General features: G+C 40.3%; 1 protein-coding gene across 2 annotated transcripts in view; it reads right to left on the reverse strand.

Annotated features, from left to right (window-relative positions):
* Window positions 1-275: 275 nt before the first annotated feature.
* The window catches only part of dock4b (dedicator of cytokinesis 4b), a 143726-nt gene continuing 121350 nt past the window's right edge, over window positions 276-22651 (reverse strand). Inside the window, exons 43-53 of one of the 2 annotated variants that reach the window (XM_080886474.1) lie at window positions 20902-20985; window positions 20665-20784; window positions 20136-20257; window positions 19467-19484; window positions 19107-19218; window positions 17508-17589; window positions 16198-16307; window positions 12526-12598; window positions 9241-9357; window positions 8424-8485; window positions 276-2713 (exon numbers count right to left, since the gene is read on the reverse strand). In XM_080886474.1, the coding sequence (XP_080742600.1) occupies window positions 2258-2713; window positions 8424-8485; window positions 9241-9357; window positions 12526-12598; window positions 16198-16307; window positions 17508-17589; window positions 19107-19218; window positions 19467-19484; window positions 20136-20257; window positions 20665-20784; window positions 20902-20985 (1356 nt within the window). In that variant the 3' untranslated portion in view covers window positions 276-2257. The remainder of the gene's footprint in view (window positions 2714-8423; window positions 8486-9240; window positions 9358-12525; window positions 12599-16197; window positions 16308-17507; window positions 17590-19106; window positions 19219-19466; window positions 19485-20135; window positions 20258-20664; window positions 20785-20901; window positions 20986-22651) is intronic. The other variant, XM_080886475.1, reaches the window with a different exon arrangement.

The raw sequence follows: 22651 nt of genomic DNA on the forward strand, positions 1-22651 counted from the left end.
CACAGTCCTAGGAACAGCAAAGATACTGCGCAGGACCCTCAAGCTCCTAGGCCTCTGGTAGAGGACCCAAGCTTGAAGGATTGACCGCCCACAGGGGCGAGTGGGGAATTTTAAAATTTTTTTATATATGCATTTCTATATATGTTTGTACATGTTTTAGTAAACCCCTGCACCCATTTCCCATTTTGCTTGCAAAATATACAGAAATGATTGGTAGCTTTTGCACAGTGTTGTACATCCACAAGGTTTCATAATGTAGAAATCACTCAAATATATGACATAGGGCAGTTTATTGAACTTGTAAATGAGTTAGGAGTCATTATGCATGACCTCAGTTTTTCTACACTCACAAAACCATAAAAGTTTGAACATTTATAATAATAATTTGCTGCTTCAACATTACATTCAAAGCTGTAAATTGTTATAGCTACATTTTGTTAAAAACACAGTATTTACATTAATTGTAATACACAAATTTTATATTTGGCATACTTACATTAATCTCATTTAATTTACAGGTTCTCAAGTGCTGATTAATGTGAATATTTAATCTCAAATAATTCACAACAAATCAAAAAGTAAATCAACCGTACAAAAAATGAAACATATCCAAACAATACCAAAGCTACCCATTCCCGCCCCCCAGCCAAAAACATTTTGCACAGGATTGAATTTATTAATATATTATGCCAAAAAAAATGTCTCCATTTTACAAAACAGTGTGAGATTTGCCTGCCACAGAACATTTACTTCACTGCAGCAATGCGATGTGGTTGTGCTGAGAAGTCAACTCACGTCCTCTTTTTAATTAAACAGAAAGTAGACGTCAACTGTACAAATATTTGTCAGTGATTAGCTTGTAAATATTTTCCCAACACAACATCATTCCTCATGTGTTTTAAGGTCACTGCTGACTGTGAAAATCTGCTCCAATTACTGCTTTGTCAAATAAAGACTTTAGAATAACAGTACAGGTCATAATGCGGATGACAAGCTATTGTTTGTGCTTTTCGAAAGTTGCGTCTTATCAGTAGGTTAAATATTAATTTAGATTTTCGGGTAAAGTTTATTATTTATTAGGAAAACAGGGAAAAAGAGACCCTTTTGCAGCTGAGCTTCTCCTATTTTCTTGATTCCAGGTCCCAGTTTAAAAAAAAGAAAAAGAAAAAGGTTCTCGACAGCACATTGTTCAGTTTCCTTTGGCACATTACTCGATCCCCTCCCCCCCTCCCTGTTGTCATATACATCATGCAGGAGGAATAGGATGTGTTCACGTTAACGGCAATAGGCATTGTAAAAATTCCAGTTTGTGTTAGAAACTGCACCTACCTTTACCTATGTGTTTGGTCCAGACTCTTCTTGTCACTATGGGTAATTTTAGCAAGTCGCTGATTTAAAAATGTTCGAATTTCAGAAGAAAGAATGGCAGCAGAGTGGTTTCTTTAGATTTCAAATCACACTAAAAGTCTGCTGAGGTTTCAAATTGAATGTGACCACATGAAGTAAAACTGCTCTCATTATTGTGCCAAAGTTGCATTTGCCAGAGTTTCTGTATTACTGCATATTAATAACAAATATAAGGTCACAACTGCGGTCAAATTTGTAAAATCAACAACACTGTTATTAGATCTTTTGAATTCCATACATTTTTGTTAGTATCAGTTCAAAGTTTGAGGTTTTTGTACCATTGCTTATGTGGATATGAAAATAAGAACACACCGTACTACATCGTACTACACTTCAATGAAATGCATACTCGAGGCCTCTAGCACCTTTTTTTTTAGCCGTACAGTATACAAATATACTGAGCTGTTAAGGGGAAAAAAACGTGCAAGACTCACAGATAAAAGACTCTGTTTCCAATACTTAAGGCAAAACAATTCTCATATATACCAATATACATATATTTGAGATTATTACATCTATCAAAACTGTGTTTTTCCTAGAGTGTTCGGTAAACGTGTGGTGTTACAACTGACTGTGGTGAGCTATTGTATGTACTAGAGCTAAAAGTGCAGAACGACCAAGTCAAAGTCAATGCAATGCCCTCTAGTAAATACAAAAGAAACTTTATCTGCCAGCTTTTCAGTTTCTAGACTGCCTGTTAATGTGTAGGCTTGTGTCTTTTACTGGAGTGTAGGTCAGGAATGCCAAATTGAATGTCTCTAAAAAAAAGTGAGTGCCATGTAGAAAAGTGCAAAATATGCCAGTTTTTTTCCTTCCCACCATCTCCTTTCGTGTGCTCTGTAACCAGCACCTATAGCTGAGACACCTTCCTGGGCAGAGGCCTCGGTCTGGGGACTCGAGGGTCGGCGGTTCCATCCAACTTCATGCTGCCTGTGCGGAGCTGGTGAGGTTTGGGCGGCAGGGCTGGGGGGTCCGTCTGTGGGGGAATGGAGAGACTGTGGGGAAGCGGCACGGGCCTGCGGGGGTTGTTCCTCTCGTACACACTGTAGGGTGGCGGTGTCTTGTTCTCTCTGCGGATGGGCTCGTCCGAGCTACTGGAGACAGAGTTTGGCAAGGTGGTAGGTGGAGGCAGTTGGTGGGGCGGATGGTCACCTGTGGGGAGCTCGGTTCCTGAAGCTTCGGACACACTACAGCGACTGAGGGAGGATATGCCGCTGCTGTAGCTGCCGGACAGGACTGGGGAGTTGGAGACCAGACTGGCAGATTGGCACTCAGTGGGCGAAGGGGTGAAAGGTGGCACTGTGGTCTAGATTGAAGAATAGGAGACTTTATTTAAAAATACTGTAGTTCACTGCACAAAGAAATAGCTTTACCAGTACGGGACATGGATATCATCAACAACAGTGATACTACTACCAAATCAAATCAATCTTTAGTATCTGTGTTTTTGTACAAAAATAAAAATCGAAGTGGTTTAGAGATTATAGGGAAAATAGTATTACGAAAAATGCAATATGTCATTTGTTGCTATTCATCAAAAGTTTGTATTTGCCTGTCTTGATGCACACTCAGTCATCCAAGTCCCAAAAAGTTCATTCTGTTCACCTGAAAACACTACACCCACATGAAAAGAATCAACTTTTTGGGATTTGTATGTACCTATTTTTAAGACCTTCTAAGGCCCAGAAGAGTTTTGAATTCTGACCCGACACATAAAACACAACTTCAATAAGGCATACTTTCTTCTGCACATGACTGTATAAGCCCTATAATGGATCCTTGAGGTACACCATAGGCAATCTGGGGAGCAGATGGGAAGTTCCCATTCCTATAACTCCTAATAAACAGAAAATGATCTTAAATGTTTGCGTACACTAAACCCACAATGACTGACGTCAGAATAGCTACAGACAGAATAAGAGGTGAAGCTGTTGTGAAACTTGTAATCAGAGTGAAAACAAGCATTATTTTACTTTTAGACTTTTTTAATAAGGATATCAAAATATTAGCTGTTCGCCAGATTATTAATTACAAAGATTCGCTCTGTTTCTTTGTCTGATATGAAAGAACTTTTAAGCAGTTCCTAAATTAAAAAAACAAACAAACAAACAAACAAAAAACACCCCTTTGAAAAGAAAGTCACCTCTGGAAGAAAAAAGTCACAAGAAAACTGATAAGATCTTGTGATATTGTGTGAAATTTCTTTTGGTAAACAATTAACTGGGCAATTAAAATATAATAACAGACAAACAGAAGATTGGGTTTTTGTTTTTTATAAATAAAAAAAACAAAAACTGACCACCTTCAACTTCAGTGATTTTTTTTTCTTCTTTTTTTTTTAATTTCATTTGAATTACGGAGCCTGGAAGCAGAGTATTACTGAAGAGGAAATTAAAAAGTATAACAATAAAAAAAACAAAAGAATATATATAGTGATATTTTTGAGGATCTTCATCCCACGTATAACTGATAATTCATCTAGTAACACTTTCTAATAACCAATATTAAATAACACAAAAATAAGCACACTCAACACTTTTTTTCCCATGTCAATTACCATCACCATGAAATAACCTCCATGCTGGGGTTATGTTTCCCTCCCAAATGAACAAAACCTTAAGTGCATGACAAAAATATTTTGTAAATTACATATGTCATATAAGTTTTGTCTTAATTATCATGAGTCGCTTGTGATAACCACTTAACCTGTTGACCCCTCCCCCCCACTACGCTGGCTAAAACACGTGTGCTAACACAGCTGTGTGGCAACAATGAATAACCTTAAAAATGTAGTCTGTGAACAGAATGAGAGGACAAGTTTTCTTCACTCCATCAACTGGGCCTGTGCACCGAGATGAAAAAACACAATATGCTGCACTTCCCTCCAACAAAAATCCGATCACTCATCAAAATGTTTTTCTAAGCAATTACACCACACTGCCATTATATCTGCTGAAAATAATTGGATCTAGTGAAGTATACAGTTGATCAGTAAGGTTGCATTGTTCCTGCCACAGGGGCATGCACAAAGAGATGTATTTGACATGCACGACTGCACAAGCCTTTTCACATTTGTCCGAGCATGATAAAATCTGTATATTTAATACAATCCTGACAAGTACTTTAAACTCCTGACCCAGTTTTCCACCTCTGGAGATGAGTAAGTGCAGCCCTGTCAGACTTGCACCATGTGTTTTCTGCAGGTTCACTGCAGTCCTGGGGTTTGTGGTCTGGTAATAGGCCTCTGGCTGCACTGACTGATGTGTGCGTTTGGCATGGGTGCGCTCATGTGCCAGATAATGGGGCCCGCTGGAGGTCCACAGAGGATCCATCTCAAGCTGTGCTGAGATGGGCACTCGGCACTTCGCTACAGGCTTCTTCTATCGCCACATCGAGCATGCACGCAAACAAACGTGCCAACACACTTTGCCACACACAAATCTGATTGACAGAGCATGCTGAGCGCCAAGCTGTCACTCACACTTTGGTATCCAGTGTCTCGCTCTCTCTCTTTCTGTTTCATACACAAGTGGTGGGAAACGCACACAAACAGCCACATACGTGGCAGTTGTCACATGTGAGGAGACATCACACCTGTGACGATGCTGGGAGCTCAGCACTCCCGCTTGTGACAAATAAGATAGCAGCTAGCAGAAGACTAGACAGCTTTTCAAAACAACTTTTTACCCTCATTAAGAGCTCCCTCACTGCTTAGTTAAACTTTCCCAGATTTCTTCTGCATTTGCAGACTGGTATTAAGATGATCATCAATAAATCCGAGCTTAAAAACAAATTGAGGTTTATCTATAGATAAACTTTGGGGTCAGAGACAATAAAAAAAACAAAACAAAAAACAAAACAAAAAAAACAACCTCTTTTAAAACTTTCTTTCAAGATGTTGAGGGGAACATTCACTGCAGCACAAAGAGGTCTCGTCACTTTAATAGTAAAGGAAAAACAGACACAACAAATAGGGTTCAGGCGTTGAAATTTAAAAGGAATCCCGGCTATTAAGACATGTTTGCACTAAAATGTGTACTGTGCTTTCAGTAATAATGTGGTATTAAAATACGCCAAATGTTTTCCTTTTAAGCACATTTTGAAAATTGTCAACCAGTACTTTGTTTTCATCCTAATCTAAACTATCAGTCACACAAGGACGCGAAAGTGGGGGGAAAACTACTGGTGTCTATGTGGCAACTGCTTGCCAATGGCAACTGCGACGGTGACTGAGAGCGCTTGTTGTAAAGAGCTCAATTTTATAGCAGCAGCTATCCATGGTATCACATAACCGCATGCTAAAGACATTAATAGAATTTGAATTTTTATTATACAGTGAAATTACAATATCGTTATTTTTACATTCTCCATGATTCACAGTGCACCAAAACTTTGAAGCTGTAGGTCTTAATCCAGATGTTCTTTGGTCCTTTGTTAGCCTCCATGACCAGTATAGTGCTGGTCTACCAAGTTGTAACCAGGTCATTAATAGGCGAGTTAATTAATACCGTTGCTACACTATAAAAAACAAAACAGGTTAGCTGAAACGAAAGCGCCAATACTGCTGACAACCAATACATGTCATCGTCCCAGAATGCATTGTGTGCGCAAAAACATGGCCGCTTCCACAGCTCCAAAATAGTTTTAAAAAACAAAGATTTAATGAACAACGAAAAAATTGTAGTTATTCTCAAATATGTAGTATTTTTTATGTAGTGGAGATAATTTGATAATTTTAGAGTAACCTGTCATAATAGTCGGGGTTCCTTTTAAATTCACTGACAGATCACTCCATCTGGTTTTGCATATTTTTGACGAGCACGCAGAGTGACATCGTCGTAGAGCTTGAATTCTAACTCAGAGTATAACAGTTGGTTTCTACCAGGTGTAGAGTTACTTAATACACTGTATGCCCTCTAGCCAGTCCCATTTTTTTTGGACACTTTGGGACAGGTGTGACATGAAAGCTACAAAAACTTACATGAAACTACATGAAAACCATTAACAGTGCTGGAGCTGTTAATGGTTTCACTGAACAGTAATACAAAGCTCCCCCAGTCTCATGGCTGACACAGAGTAGAATAAAGACCCTGCAGCTGGTTAGCTAGAGGATACCAGTACGGGAAAAAGATCTCGAGGCTGCTGCTAAACGTCTGTCAGGCTGATTATGAATATGATTTCAACTTGCCGACAGATGAAGCTCAGTCGGACCGGGTCTTTCCCAGTTGGGCTCAGTCGGTGTTTACAGTGAGCAGATTAAGGGACAGCTTTACAAACAGTCTGTGCCAGCGGGGAAAAAAATAATTTTCTTTAAAAAAAACTCTTGGTGTTAAAAAGCTACTGTTGGGATTTACTAAGTGTAAGCCTTGGGACTGAAAGGCATGGACACAGGTATTTTTGCAGCTAATGTTATTGCATTCGTGCCCCAAATGATCCATCCACCTAAAAAAAAAAAAAAATCGAGTCTTTTTAAATTCTCTTGTACATAAAAACTCAGTTGGTGAGATTTTGCTTATGATAAAAGAATTGTAGCTGAGATGGAACAATCCAGATACATTTTTATTTCACATCATTAGCATAACAATAAAAATACCAATACTTTCATTTTTACTTTTTTCTGTCCAAAATTATTCATGCCTCTCATTTCTTCAGTATCAGGGAAATTGCCGTTGACAGCACAGATATTTTCGCACACCCAGACTGTGCTCCGGATTTCTCTACAGGCAAAAAAACTAAGCTATGTCGATTTCTAGAGCATTTCTGGGAGCTATAAACTGAAGGGAGTTGGTAGAAACATTGTCAGCTCATGGTCCCATGGTTTTTCAACAAATGGGCCTGGAAACCTTGCAAAAGTGAGTAGAATCGTGAAACAGGACCAGTATATAAAGCTTCTCAACAAAAACACGAAGGAGTTTTCCAAAAAACCTGCTCTAGGGCAGCAAGAACTAACAACCATGTTCATGCCAACGAACTCAAAAAAACATTAAAGACCTCGAGAAGGTGGTTAAAGAGAAGTTGGCTAAAACCCCTGTGGTGACAGGAACAATGTGATCATCTACAAGAAGTATTTGGAGGAATAATCGGAACTGTATACTAAGAAAGGGTATGAATAATTCTGGAGTATCAAATACTAAAAGTTATTAAGTACAATGGTTAACGAAATTCTTAGACCTTACCTGTGATAAAAACAAAACAAATATTTTCAAAATCTGTCAAAAACATGTTTAAAATTAAAAATGACATTTTTATTTATTGGGCAAATAAACTGAATTCCTATTTTTACAAATTTGAGCTATCCCACTCAAGTTCTCCGAGGAGTCAGATATTAATCAAGCGTAACATTCAACCATCAAACTATTTTTTTGGTTAAAGATTCTAAGTAAATAACTGCAATTTGGCATTCTAATCAAAAATTAATGCGCTTTCCTATTTTTCCTGCTTTTTTTTTGGTAAAACACTCCATTTAAAATTAGATGGATAAAAAATGTCATATTTTAGTATTCAAAGTATCACTTTGATTAAAAATGTGAATAGTGGTTGATTTAAAAACCATAAACTGGGGGTTGGTCTAATAAATTTGTTAAGCACTGAAAATTGATCATTCATGTGACTGTACTTCCTAAAACCTTATGTCACCTTCTTGTATTATTGTGCAAGAAAACATTTCAAAAAACATAAAAAATAGGAAGAAATAAAATCTAAAAAAAAAAAAAAACCCAAAAAAAACCAAGATTGGTATTTGTGGAAATTTCGCTTTCAGAGCATTTTTTCTTAAACCCTGGACAGTCGTAAAGTGTTTTCGTCTGAATGGGTTGTTAAGTTTGTTGTATAGCAGACTGCCTCTGCTCCTCTCTGACCGTCGAATACTGTAATCCGGTGTTTAGGTGTGTCTTATCCTGCCCTATTGAGTTTCAGCTACAGTAGTTGTTAACACTATGACCAGCTTAAGCAGGGTCAGGCTGTCTCAGCAAAGTAAGGAGAAACGTAAAAAAGAAAAGGAAAAAAAAGGAACTAACCTTTTGCGGTGATCTGGATGTGGGAACAGGAGACTGTGACCTCATGTTTTTAGCCGAGGAGCCTGGCAGATGAGAGAGAGAGAGAGGGGTAAAATAAAAATTAGAGAAGTGTTTTCTTCCATTCACAAGGATGACACAGCATGAGTCACGCAAACATACACACTTGGAGCAAAGAGGGGGCAGTGGCTTAAAGCGTCAATGAGTCAAAATAAGTGCTGATGTGCTGCAGGTCCTTTGGACTGCCTTAAGCTGTTTTTACATCCAACAGCTGTTACTGCACTATGCAGAGAGGGCAGAAAAAGAAAAACACTCCATCTGCTTATTATGCTGCTGGGCAGTGCAATACATCAGGAAACACCAGGGAATAAGTCAACACGGGTGCATCTTTAAATAAGTAAATAACTAAAAGAGAGTTTGAGCTGTCGGTGGGGGGAAAACTGTTGTTGAAATGTAATGACATGCATTTGTCAAGGGGATTGAAAGAAAAAAAAAACAGAAAAAAAACAAGAAACTTGGAATTGACTGGAATTTTAATTGGCATTAACTTCAGCCATCTAGAAATTCCACAGAGAGTTCCACACTTGTTCACACGTGAACCAAACATCTTACAGAGGGAAATATCAGCAACTGAAGACTGTTAGTGAAGGAAATGCTGCTGCCACTGTAAGAGCAGAAGGACAGGAAACAGTGCCTCAGATGGAAAATGCTTTAGTAAGAAAAAGCGGTGTAAGCACCGGGTGTCAAAAGTCAGACTGGAAAATTAGTACCATTCGTCACTGGAGCACTTTCTTGGATCAGCTTTTTTTTTTCCTTTTACCTGAGTACGGTGGCCTAGGAGGTACAGGAGGGCATAGCATTCTGCCACCAGAGTCAGAGGAGTGTGGCATACCCTCTTTGACACTGTCTAGGCTCCAACTACTGGGAGCGGGCCTCACTTTAGAGTACACAAAAACATGACATGTCACATGACAAGGTATGGGTTACACAGGATAACATGAGAACACAGTGAAATGTTGCACATTTAAATGGATGGTATGATTGTTGACAACATATTGAGTGCGATCTGATGACGACCACAAGTTAAACTGCAAAGTGTTTGCTGAGTTTAGAGCACAGAGACAATTTCAACCATTTAAAGATCCCAAAAGAAGAAATTATCAATCAGCTGCTTGTGATGAGCGATCAGATGCAACATGACTTCCATCTGCCAAAATAGAACAGTTTGGATTATTACACATGACAGAATTCACTCCTCATCATTTCTACGGGGGATGGAAAAATGTGATGCCACATACTTCAGGATTTAGCAAATCCTCCATGAGAGACTCATGACATTTGCAAGGGTTGTTGCTCATAACAAGTCCTGATTAGGCAATTTTTTTCAGAGTTTTTGATTGGTCTAAAATTATCCCAAAAAAGCTGTGTTTTGAACTCTGATTGTTGTTTATCTAGTGTTCTGTTTTAAGGAGCTTGTGGCCAGCCAGCTTCAAAATGGCATTGCCACTTTTTTTGGGGTCTGGCCTTCTTTTGTTGCCACACTGAATTACCTCCAGCCTTTTGAAAGCTTCACTGTCTTCAACTGACCAAATGCAATCTAGTGATAATTTCTGGTGCGTCCTGTACAATTGTGATTGTGCTGATTGCACATGTTGGCATCAAAAATGTTTGAAATCTTAGCCTAAAAATCAAAAACCTTATCAGAATGAAATAGATCTGCTTTAGTCACATCTTGACCGCTTGCAGGGCTCCTGTTATTTTTAGATCCTCTCCTGACCACTTGCACACGTCCATCTGTGCTTTCACCATGGACCTCTAACTTGATACTTGCTGTATCAAACTGACTCAAACTTCATGTTGAAAAATCATGTCTTCAACCCAGAAACCAAAGAGAAATCTTCAATGAAATAGTCCCCATAGCCCTAGTCTGAAAGCAGCTTGGGCAATGTTTAGAAACACAACCAGGAGCATGCTTGCTCAACATTTACTGAGTTGTGCACTCTGAATTTGTCATCTGGGGTCAGAATGCAAACAAAGTTCTTCTTTAATGTCTGGAGGCATTTGAGTTAGATCATTCACTAACTTTGCATTAAAGGGTAACCTTGGGGCAGATTTACTAAGGCATTTTGCCAGTACAAACTGGGTTTTTGCTGTCGGTGCGTTGTGAGTGAGTACTTAGGTCACAGTTTCGAAAGTTGTGGTAGGCCTCAACTCAACTCTGGACTCAACTACTGAGCAGCCCTTTAACAAAAAATAAAGCAAAACAATATTCCTCTAATTTTATATTATAAACAACACTTTCCAGAGTCAGAAATAAAGGTTCATCGCGGATAATGCCACTTGTTCACTCGCAGGTTTCGTGTTAATTCTAACACCTTTTACTACGTTATGTGCCTGTAGGTGTCTCGACACCATATTGTGCATCTCTCGCTGCATTATTTACAGATCACAGCTGAATCACATGGAAAGGTGTGCGTTTGTGTGCAAGTCACAAGGAAGCTACTGCATCCCCGCTCTTTACTCTTTTTTTTAAGGTGTCTTTTCTGCAAATCCTCAATAATTATATAAAGGAACTGCTCTGAGAGTTGTTCTTTTTTATTTTGCTGCAAGAAACGGCAATAACTGTTTAAGTATTTTGAAATTATAATTGAGGCTGTTAACATTCTGCCTCAAATGGAAGGTATACCCAGAAAATACAAGACATGTGCATCTCCCTTTATCTGTGCTGAGCTAAATCACAACGAGTGGGCCGAACTAATCCATATGCGCTCGTACAGGAATGTCACATGTGTCCATCAGTACTGTAGGGATAGTACCTGCTCTTTTTTTCACTCTTTCAGAATGATGGATTAGAAAACGCTATAATCTAGTCTGTGTGTATGTGAGTGTTTATGTGTGTGTTTGTATCCCGAGGCCAGAAGCAGTTGTGTGGAAACAAATAAAAATGCCTTCAGTCAATCTGTGGCCAAACTGTGACACACACATACCGCATGTCTGGACAGATAAAATGCTACTCTGTACAGTAGCATAAGCATCAATGGAGAGAGCTTTGTGTGTGTGTGTGATTGGGGTTTGTGCTTATTTTGTAAAACACAAGCAAGATTTTAGAAATCACTAAATTTCAGACAGCACAGAGATGTTTCCAAAAAACAAAGGCGCGGAAATAGTGGGATAGTTTTTCGTTACCTCCGCCAAGATTTTCTGTTTGCTATTGTTTGTCTGTGTGCAATTCTGTCTGTCAACAAAATAGCGCAAAAACTTCCTGAATGAATCCCGATAAAACTTTGTAGTGGGGGAGAGTGAGGTCACATTAACGATCCATTAAAATTTGGTTTACATCCACTAAGGTCTTTGAGGTCAATTTAATGGTTAATTGGTTGAAAATTGACAAAAATCTTATCAATTACATCATATTTGACCTCTGCCCTCTCCATATATTATTATATATGACCTCCCATATTATTGATCTGTGATAATAATGCTATATAGAGCGATTTAAAGCTATGTTTCATACTGCCATTGTTTGTATTGACAGCATATAGGGAATGATATATAGGGATTCTAAATATTACATTAGTTTGGAACTCTGACTTTGTCTTCAAGGTTAAATGATATATGAGAATTCTAAATGTCACATTATAGTTTGCATCCAAATATCATGTCACCTTTGACCTCTGACCTCACTTTCATATTTCATATCTGTCTTTCTTTCAAGTTGGCCCTAAAATCTGTCTCTTTAAAGCAGGTTTTGTTAAGAGAAAGAATGAGCTGCCTAGTTAGTTACTTAATAGGTACATTACCCATTACCTGCTCCTGCATTATAATAAAGCTTAGTTTGAAAGGACAGAATCATAAAGTGAAGAACATTTAGCTCTTTTCAGCTGTCGTTGTGTTTTCTAAAATGCCCTGTTTTAATTTTTGTTGCGTTGCATCTCAGGGCCACCATAGAATCAGAAATAAACCATTTCTGAATCGACAATAAGAAACAGAGCATCAAAAAATGTGTTTAATGCAAAAGAGCGACTACGTGAGATAGCATCGTTTCCCTGGAAGGAGAGGGAACACTTGAAGGACATAAGAAATATGTTAAACAAAGTGTTTTTACCTTTATCTGGCGCTGAGAGGTTGGGGTCACTCCTCGGTAAAGTGGTATCGCCTATCTGATGAGCAGGGGCTCTCTGCACAAGGAAGAAGTTGTCCAAATTATTGTCTAGCACATACTGCACAGAATTGTATTTGTAACAGAATCACTGACCTGAAAAGCAAAAAGCATTGGGACAAATTTAACAGAACAGGATAAAAGAAGAAGAGTAACGAAGAAAGGCTGCTGTGCGTGACCTTCATAGCAGAGATTTGGATTTTGCAGAAGTGGGTGAACCCTCTCCGCACCTTTCCATACCCCCCCAAAAAAGAAAACCTATAAATAAGGTACCTTATTCTTAGTCTCTTGCTCTAATTACAGTAAATGATACAAGCGATCAATGTCTCTAATAATCAATATTCCATTAGCAACTAATAGCGAGTCTTTCATTGCTGTCAGGTTGGAAATAATTGTTCACCTCCCTAACATCAATACCTCCAAACTTCAAATGACTCAACACAAACAGGGGGAAGAAAAACAGGTGAACAGTGACAGGCACTGACCGCAAGAGATGAATGGCCTTGAAAGGCAAACATTATTTTTCTCTTATCATGGCTTTGTCACTGCAGATGGAGTGTGTGATTGTGTTACAGTCTGTCCTTCATCGAGAAAAGAAGCTGCAATATCATAGCGTTCGTGTCGGCTCTTGTTGTTGTTGTAGCATTAGTTGGCTGTAAAGGATTTTTATTTATTTTATCTTTCTTGCTAACAGGAAAAAAGTGAGCTGGACTGTTTGACTTTAATAAAACATGAGTAACATCAGCAGCTCTTGAAAAACTGCACTTCTATGCTACGAATAGCCTTACGGCGTGTGCCCTCATCCGGAAGCCTTTTTTTTTTGACAGTCACTCATTGAAATATATTGTACATTGCAAAGGTGACCTTGTTTTCTGCCCCAGTATGCACCTTACGTGTGGCTGCAGTGCTGGACAAATATAGACCCTGCTTCTTCTTTGCCTTTTTTGTTAAAATCAGGCAGCCACACACTTGGATGACAGGTTGTGCCATGAGCAGGACTAATAGCAAAAGAACCATCTGTAAGGGCCACAACTGAAAGAAAAATTACTATTCCTCCATTCATTACCCTCCTAAGAAAAAATAAATAAATAGCACACTCACTTCAGCCAAAACCACCAGTTTTGAGCGTGGCGTCTATTAAGTTAGGTAGCAGTGGTCAACCCTGCAGTGCTTCACAGTGTTCGGGAATGAAAAACAGCACCATAGCTGCTGAATTCAACCAAAAAACTGACCCAGAATTCAAGAGTGGAGTGATATAAGCTCCAGTAGATTATGTTATCGGTTTTCTCACCGCTGTAATCCTCAGCTTTTGCCCGCTGTTAGTGGCGCATGGAACGGGATTTCAAGCTCGGTGGCTGGATGCCTCTTGCCGAAAAATTCCCCCATCGGCACTGCAGCCTAGTTGTCATGTAAGTACACAGTGGCGCCGTTGACTTTATGAACCTAAACTTATTTTTTCAGATAGTTCATGCTGGATGTTCATGTTTTTCAAGTTAACACTGTGAGGTTGGGAACCTTCACTTTCAGACACAAGCCTTAATCTCCTCCCCTGTAACTCTGTAGCTATCTCTCGCTTACTTTTATAAATATGCCAACCTCCTTACTTGATACCTAATCCAAGTTTAATATAAGTATCTACCACTGTAATAGTAATAGTATATACAACAATCTGGGATAACACTGTGATCACCTGCTCAATATTATGTTGGTCCCTGCCTTTGCCCTTACCTATTAAGGCATGGACTCCACTAGACCCCTGAAGGTATGCTGTGGTATCTGCACCGAGATGTTACAAACAGATCTTTTAAGTAGTACGTTGTGAGGTGGAGCCTCCATGGAACCAAATTGTTTGTCCAGCACATCACACAGATGCTTGATTGGACAACAAACCCGTGCTCCTCAAACCAATCCTCAACCATTTTTGCTTTGTGGCAATGTGCCTTATCCTACTGAAAGAGGCCACACCAATCAGGGAATACTGCTTCCATAAAATGATCTACAGCAGGGGTGGGCAATTCCAGGCCTCGAGGGCCGGTGTCCTGCGGGTTTTAGATCTCACCTTGGGTCAACACACCTGAATCACATGATTAGTTCGTTACCAGGCCTCTGGAGAACTTCAGGACGTGTTGAGGAGCTAATTTAGCCATTTAAATCAGCTGTGTTGGTTCAAGGATACATCTAAAACCTGCAGGGACACCGGCCCTCGAGGCCTGGAGTTGCCCACCCCTGATCTACACGGTCTGTGGCAATACTTATGGAGGTGGTACATGTCAAAGTAACATCCCCATGGATGGCAGGACCCAAAGTTTCCCAGCAGAACGTTGACCAAAGCATCACAAAGCCTCCACCATCTTGTCTTTTTCTCATAGTGCATCCTGGTGCCAGGTGTTCCCAAGATAAGCGACACACACGCAGGCAGCCATCCAACTAGACCACCTTCTTCCATTGTTCCGTGGTCCAGTTCTAATGTTCATGTGCCCACTGTTGTGTATTCTGACACCCTTCTATCAGCTTGTCTTTTAGATCAGACCACACAGGTTTGCCTTCACTCCCCATGTGCATCAGTGAAACTTGAGCACCCGTGACCCTGTCGTGGGTTACCCACTGTTCTTTCCTTTACCATTTTTAATAGACACTCACCACTGCAGATCAGGAACACCCAACAAGAGCTACAGTTTAGGAGATGCTCTGACCCACTCATCTAACATCACAACGTGGCTTCTGTTAAACTCACTCAAACTCCCTTACACTTGCCTATTTTCCTAACAGGTGCCATGATGAGTGTTATTCACTTCACGTGCCAGTGATCAGAGCGTTACGCTCTATCAGTTGATACAAAGAAGTATGGAAAAGGATACAAAAGGCACTAAATACAAAACAATGCTTTTACATAACTTTGAAAAAACAAAGTTATGTAATGTATCTTCTTGCGTTACCATTTCTTTTTCTCTAAAACAACCTAATACACTGCTTATGAAAGCCAGACCCTTTGCAAAAAGGGATGGGATTAGTCATTTATTATTTTGTGCAAACAGGCTGAACTGACAAGAAGACACCTTCATGCAACACAAAGCGGAAAACAGTTCACAACTCCAGTGTCTCTATGCTCGCTTGTTAACAGTCACTGAGGTGTACTTCAAATTGAACATAACACTTGAAACGCATTCTAACAGGGAACACGAGGTATTATGACATATGCACTATAGCTATAAAAGGCGTATTTGAATGCCGTATTTGTAAGTGCAAATAAGATAAGATAAGATAGAACTTTATTAATCCCTCGGGTGGGTTCCTCTGGGAAATTCGATTTCCAAAAAGCACAGCACCGACAGAAGTTACAGAGTTACAGAATATTGTGTGTGTGTGTGTGTGTGTGTGTGTGTGTGTGTGTGTGTGTGTGTGTGTGTGTGTGTGTGTGTGTGTGTGTGTATATATATATATATATATATATATATATACACACACACACACACACACACACACACACACACACACACACACATATATAAATACAGAGACAAATATAAATAAAATATACGAAGGGGATAAATAGAATAAATAGAAATAAAAATAAAAATACAAGTGAATTGCACATTTCAAGTATTTGTGTGTGCTGACCTGTGCAGGATCGAGGGGGTTGGGGAAGATGGCACTGACCGGTCTCTCTCGTGGAGACAGACAGGCATTTTCTCTGGAATGCTTGTGTTTCTCTGCCATCTGAGGGGATCCTGGAATGGATGGCATGAAACATTAGAGCGGTAACAGACACACAGACGCACACACACACAAGTAAATACACAAACGCATAAGGGACCAAACGACAGCAAGGTGTTAGGCTATTACCCGCAAACACTGGCAATCAGGAAAGGCCAATCTCTCTTTCTCCCCCCAAGCCTCTCCACCGTTCTTTCAGCCTCACTACTTCCACAACATGATAAATGGCTTGGCCACTCCTACACACACACACACACTAACACACACACACCCTCCTCACTTCCTCACCTCCTCTGTTACACTGGACAATCACAACAGAGACATGTGCTGGAGTTCGACACTATAACATATGTAACACGCCAACGGAGACGAACACAAAAGCCCGCCCCCACACACATGTTGGTACGTTTCTGGGGTTTTTTTCACAGCACTTCTCCTCAGCTGCTAGAGCCATTGTATGGATGCTGATCCATTAGTGAATGTTACCGCACTTGGAAGGCTATCATATGAGCATGAAATGCCCATCGTTGGCTCTTATTCAGATAACACCACAGCAGCAATAATTCTCAACATGCTTTATGGGTAGACAGAGGGCACTTTTATAAGGGCGTCAGCCGCTGTCAGCACCTTGCCAAAGGGGAGTGTGTACGCTTCCATAAACGTCTTCATATATTCTTACTTTTTATGACGGGGATCACGCAAAACACATTGAGATGAGAGCAAGAGAAGGCATTAGACATTCAAAATGCACCGCAGAGGAGGCTTGGATGACACCGGCCTGGACAGGAGATTGTGCTGAAGTCCAAGAGGGATACTCAGCTAAAATGATCTCTTACTCTCTCTTGCATTTTCACTAGCTCCATGTTTCTTTCAACAGCATTTCTCTCAGCACTTTTTTTTCCTTTCCTTTTCTTTCTTTCTTTCTTTGGACTCATTTTGTATTCCTTCTATGTTTCAGGCTCGCACTATCCATTCAATGCTCCCTCCTCATTGTTCTCTTTTCTTCCCCCTGTCAACCTCCTCCGCATTTATCCCTAGCCGTCATCTAACCTCTCGAACCTCACCAGACAGGATGCTGCGGTGTATTGAGAGAACATTGTGTCAGTGAAAGGTCAAAGGTTCAGACTGTCCAGCTGAACCTCTGTCTGCTTCCTCTGTGTGGATTGAAATATCAGCTAAAAGACTATTGTGGTGTTGCTGAGTGCCAGACTCACCTCTGGCACTGGACGGGGCCGAGCTGGTGACGTTGGGCGAGGCAGAATGGTTGGAGCTGAGGCTCGAGGTAGATGGGCTGGGCTGCAGGTGGAAAAAACAAAAATGATGAGTACATCAATACCACCATCAAACTACAGAATATCATGAAAATTTATAATTAATACAATATACATCTACCAAAACAAAATCCCAGTTTGGTTGGCTTATACTGGACATGCTTGGTTTCTAATCTAGTTTGTGCAAAGCTGAGCATCTATTATAAGTTTTGTCTGTAACATTTACCTTTTTCTCAGTAAGTAGAAAAAAAAAACAGTACTAAGCAACAGTGGAATAAAGAAGTTATCATTAAAGTGCACTTCCTCAACTGTCCACTTGAGGTGGCTTTCAGAAGATACTCAGTCCCGTAGATGGCGATGTTAAAATGCCCAACTTCACTTGAAGAATTTGTATAGTTGCTGCCTAGCACAGAAAAGGCTGTGGCAGTTTTGCTAACTCATCTGTTTAAATTTTATTAAGGCTTAAAAGTATTCATTACTGGAGATGTGGCCACTTTGTTTACTCAGTATGTGATGACACAGGCTGCTTTACTGCTAGTTGTTTGCTTATAAGTGCGCCCCAGGGCAGCTGTGGCTACAATGTAGCTTGTTATCGCCAGTGTGTGAATGTGTGTGTGAATGGGTGAATGACTGAATGTAGTGTAAAGTGCTTTGGGGTCCTTAAGGACTAGAAAAGCGCTATACAAATGCAGGCCATTTACCATTTATCAGCAGGAAAAGCTGTAAAAGTTATGAAGTCTAAAGTTTATGCCCTCTTTCACATTTTTCAAAGATGTCCAGTCGGTTGGATTGGAATCTCTGGCAGGTCAGCTCTGGCCCTTGGGCCTTATGTTTGAAAACCGTGCTCTAAGAACCCGTTCTTTTATTATTTATTGGTTTGTTACATAGCATTAATTTGCATTCACATGTGTGATGCTCTTTTGCAGTGTGTGGATACACCTTGCTAACTAAATATAGTAACATCTGACTGAAACAAAATAGTGATGGCCATTTTCAATCAATTAAAAAACGAAAACAATATATTTCTAAATTATGATTCATCCAACTTTTACTAAATTCTACCTGCTCTGTAAACTTAAGAAAAAAAGAAGCACAAACTAACTCTTTGTAACAGCTTCAGTCACATCCCTGACAACATTTTTTTTCCCTCCCGTGTTTTCCCCTCTTCCTGTTATTCCAAGCCTGCCAGGTGCGGGAGACAGCCTGCCAGGAGTTGTCGGCAGCTTTCTGAATTGGCCAAATCTAGTTTAGATTAGACTCCAGCGGGGCTCCCCGGACGGGCCCACACAAAGCACTATGTCCTTATTTGATATAATCATGACAATTTGCACAGACAGACTGCGTTTCACACGAGCAAGAGTGGAAGATAGAGAGAAAAAGGGTCAGAGGAGAAATAGCAGTGAAATAGAGTGAGAGTGGATTAAAAAGCATTGCAAGTGAAATCTGAAGGGAGGAGGAGGGCAAATGCTGGGATATAGACTCAATCTACTAGGTTAAGTGCCTTTGTGTGGGCGTGTAGGCAAAGGCACAAAGGGAGACTACCTGCATGTTGAAGACTTCATCCGAGCTCTCCGATTGCCCTGTGATGTTACTGACTTCATTGGAGGCTTGAGATGACAGAGAGGACGAGGAGTAACGGTTCACCGCAGGGTAGCTGAAGAGGCTAAAGGCGAAAGAGAGAGGGTTATGATGGTTTACAATACAAAGGGTGAAGTTTCATACTATTATACATGATTAGATTTAAAAGTGGTTCACTCACCAAAGATTCAGCAGCAGTAAGGCCAATAAAAAGAAAAAAAAATAGACAAACAGAGAAACAGAAAATACCAGATTAGAAGGCAACTGATTCATCAATCACAGCATTCCATCATGCTGCCAAAAGGCACAAGAAAGAGATGTGACCTGGTTCTTCGTTGGAAACTGGAAAATAGAAAAAAAAAGGAAAAAAGAAATCAGAACTCAACAAGCAAAAATACGAAATGTCACAGGGAGATTGAGGTGATGTGTGCGTCTCCATCTTTCTTGTGTGTGGCTGTGCCCCGCGGGATCAGACTCTGGAGGCAGAATGTCGCAGGTAGACGAAGTGGCAGGGTCACTGAACACATCAAAACACACACGGATGCATGCACGCACACACACACACACAGTCTGCCTGCTGGCCCGACAGCAGCCACACAGAAAACATCCCTGTGGGTGCCAGCCAGCCACCCACACCTATTGTACTGAGCTAAGCCAGTAAAGAACTGAAGGAGGAAGAGAGAAAAGGCAGAGAGCATGACGTTCGAGGTGAGATGGAAACACAAAAAGAAAAAGAAAGTAAGATGCGAACAAAGGTCTGCACTGAAGGGCAGCGCTTATAGACCGAGTAAAGGAAGGTGAGAGAATACGAAGGAGAAATTTTATGCACTCCAGAGATGGAAGTTAAAGATCTTTTTGGGTGACTTGGCATAATAAACCAGAGAAGTAATTGACATTGAAAAGCAATACGTTTTCCTCACTTGTTAATTTAATTAGCTGAGAAAGACAGAGACATACGCGTAAAGCTACGGAAATTAAGAAAAGAGCCGTCACCTCCGCCTGGCAACTCCTCTGCCGCCATCTGGGCTAATGATGCTGGGCACGGAGTTCCTGCACGTCCGCGGGCTTCCGTTGGTGAAGTGCACCGGGCTCGCACGCACATACGCTGGAAACTCCTGGGGGGGTTTTTAAATTGGGAGGGGGAGAAAGTGCACATGATTAAATGCTTCTTTGTGCCAGCGTGAGGTATATAAATAAAACACACAACATGTAGATGAAGGCAGTTTGTTTAATGAGGGGTGGTTTTCCCCTTTAGAGGAATAAAGGGGTCATTTACTCAGAATTCTTAGCACAGCAGTCAGTTTCTATTGTCACATTCACTGTTTGTTTCCATTAAGGCTCGAAGACTCTGATAAGTAATTTGAGGAAAATAAAGGAACACATGTTAGACAGCTTTAATCATCCTTACACATGAATGACATCCATTAGGTAAATGAACCTCTGTTTAACATAAAATCTGAATCTATCATTGAGTTACACATGTACAGCATTTTAAAAAGCTTTCTTTAAAGTCGATGCCTACCTGTATGCCTAGACTGGACTTCATGAGATGAAACTGGTCAACTAACTTCTTGTGCAGGGGTCTCATATCTTGAGGAACAAACTTCTCATGCACCGCGAGGCCATACTCCAATATATGTGCCTGCAGGACAAACAGAAAAAAGTGCACAATAACTGAAAGTCAAATTTAGGTGATAAAAATGATTCATCTTGTCTTTGCATTTAAAAAGACATCATGAGCTCAAGTGATGTTTCCAACCTGCTCGAACATGAGCTCTCTCAGTCGCCCGATCTTCTCTCCGTCCTCGGGGTGATTCATAATGTAGTCCTTCACGAAAAAGGCCTGCACAGAGGCAAAAATGCAGAACATCTGTTATGTATGCCCTGGGAGCTGAAGCAGCGGGCTTTTTTTCCCCTCTCCACAGCAGTGCTACCTGAATTGCAGCCTGCCTGACACAGCGAATTAGTGTCCACACAGCTATTTGTTGAGTACTTTCCATTTAAAATGTTCACAAAAACTGAGAAAAATTTGAGTTAAAAAAAAATTCACATCCTACTAAAATGCAGGGTTGAAAAGTCCTGTCTGGCAAATTTGTGTTGCAATATTAATATCAGGTTCAGTGGGCAGAATTAAAGTACATAGTGGCTAAAAATAGAAGGCGAAAAATACAGTGCCAAATGGATGTTAGTGAAATCAAAGCATTGATTTTGCTTTGATTTAAGAGCCAATTTGGGCTGCGATTTTAAAAGCCCCTTTTATATCACTTTCATTCGTGTCATTGTGCTCTGCTAGAGATCATGTCTCTTTAGAAACATCATCCTTCTTGATTTTGGCTTGCAGACTGTGCTTTCTATTCACTTTCCCAGACACTGCCTTCAAAAAAGAAAAAGAAAAAAGACTTAAAGGAGAAACTGATAAGATGAAAAATGCCCTGGTCTGCTTTGAATGATGATAACTGTTTTTTTTGCTTTTGCTTTTTTTTTTTTTTTTTTTTTTGGGGGGGGGGGGGGGGGGGGGGGGGTTGTCACTTTCATACATTAAATGCAAGATCTTTCCTGCTTACAATGCCATCAGCACTTGCAGTCTGTCTACAGATTATGTTAAATCCCTTTCAATCTGCATCAGAGTACACAAAGCGAGGGAGAACCGATGAAAAGGCCCACCTCACAATCTGCTTATGAATCTGCCGCACACTCACACACAAAAAACCCCAAAAGAAAACGAGACTGAAAGGTAAGGAGGAGTTCACTAAAAAGATCAGCACGGCTCCTCTCTCAAGGACACAGCTGTCTATCTCCAACGAGACACTTAAGAGAAGAGAAGCTGAAGGCTGCTTCAGACATATGCACTCCCAAACACACACATAGATGTCTATCAAAGGATGCATGCGGCTTGCAGACTATGAAACTTCAATAAAATAAGGAACCTTATTATTCCAGACAGGCATCCTCAGATCTTTATCAAGATGGCATAAATTAGTATGTGGTGGATATAATATTCCCTCTTATTAAACTGTGAAACAGAAAAAAAAAAATCTTATTGCATAAACATTATTACTCTATGGTGAGGTGGGACGCTCAAAGAGAGAAGTACTGAGTTTCACCAGGAATTCTATACAAGACCCCCAAAAACGGCATCAAAAAACTAATCAATAATTTTCTACAAATGATGGAAATTTCTCGTCGGGCTGCAGGGAGTGAGACCTCACCGTGGAGTGGCTCAGGTAATCATTAGAAAAGTCCAATTAGAGACGGAATGCTGAGGGGAGGGGGGGAATAAATCAGACAGCATTCCCCCTCAAGGGTTTCAACTCAAACTGCAGCAATAAATCTGAATATTAATAACGACAATTTCTCCTTCATTTGGAGCCGAGCAAACCTCCACAGCTGTCAATCGGCATTACGCGGGTAAATTAATAGATTTATAGATGCAGTCTGTGGGGCACCGCATGATATATTCTGCCAAGAAAAATGAGCTGCTGATATTGGTGCCAATGTGTCTGCTGCAG

This window comes from Rhamphochromis sp. 'chilingali' (genome assembly GCF_963969265.1).
Source record: "Rhamphochromis sp. 'chilingali' genome assembly, chromosome: 7".
Lineage (NCBI taxonomy): Eukaryota > Metazoa > Chordata > Actinopteri > Cichliformes > Cichlidae > Rhamphochromis > Rhamphochromis sp. 'chilingali'.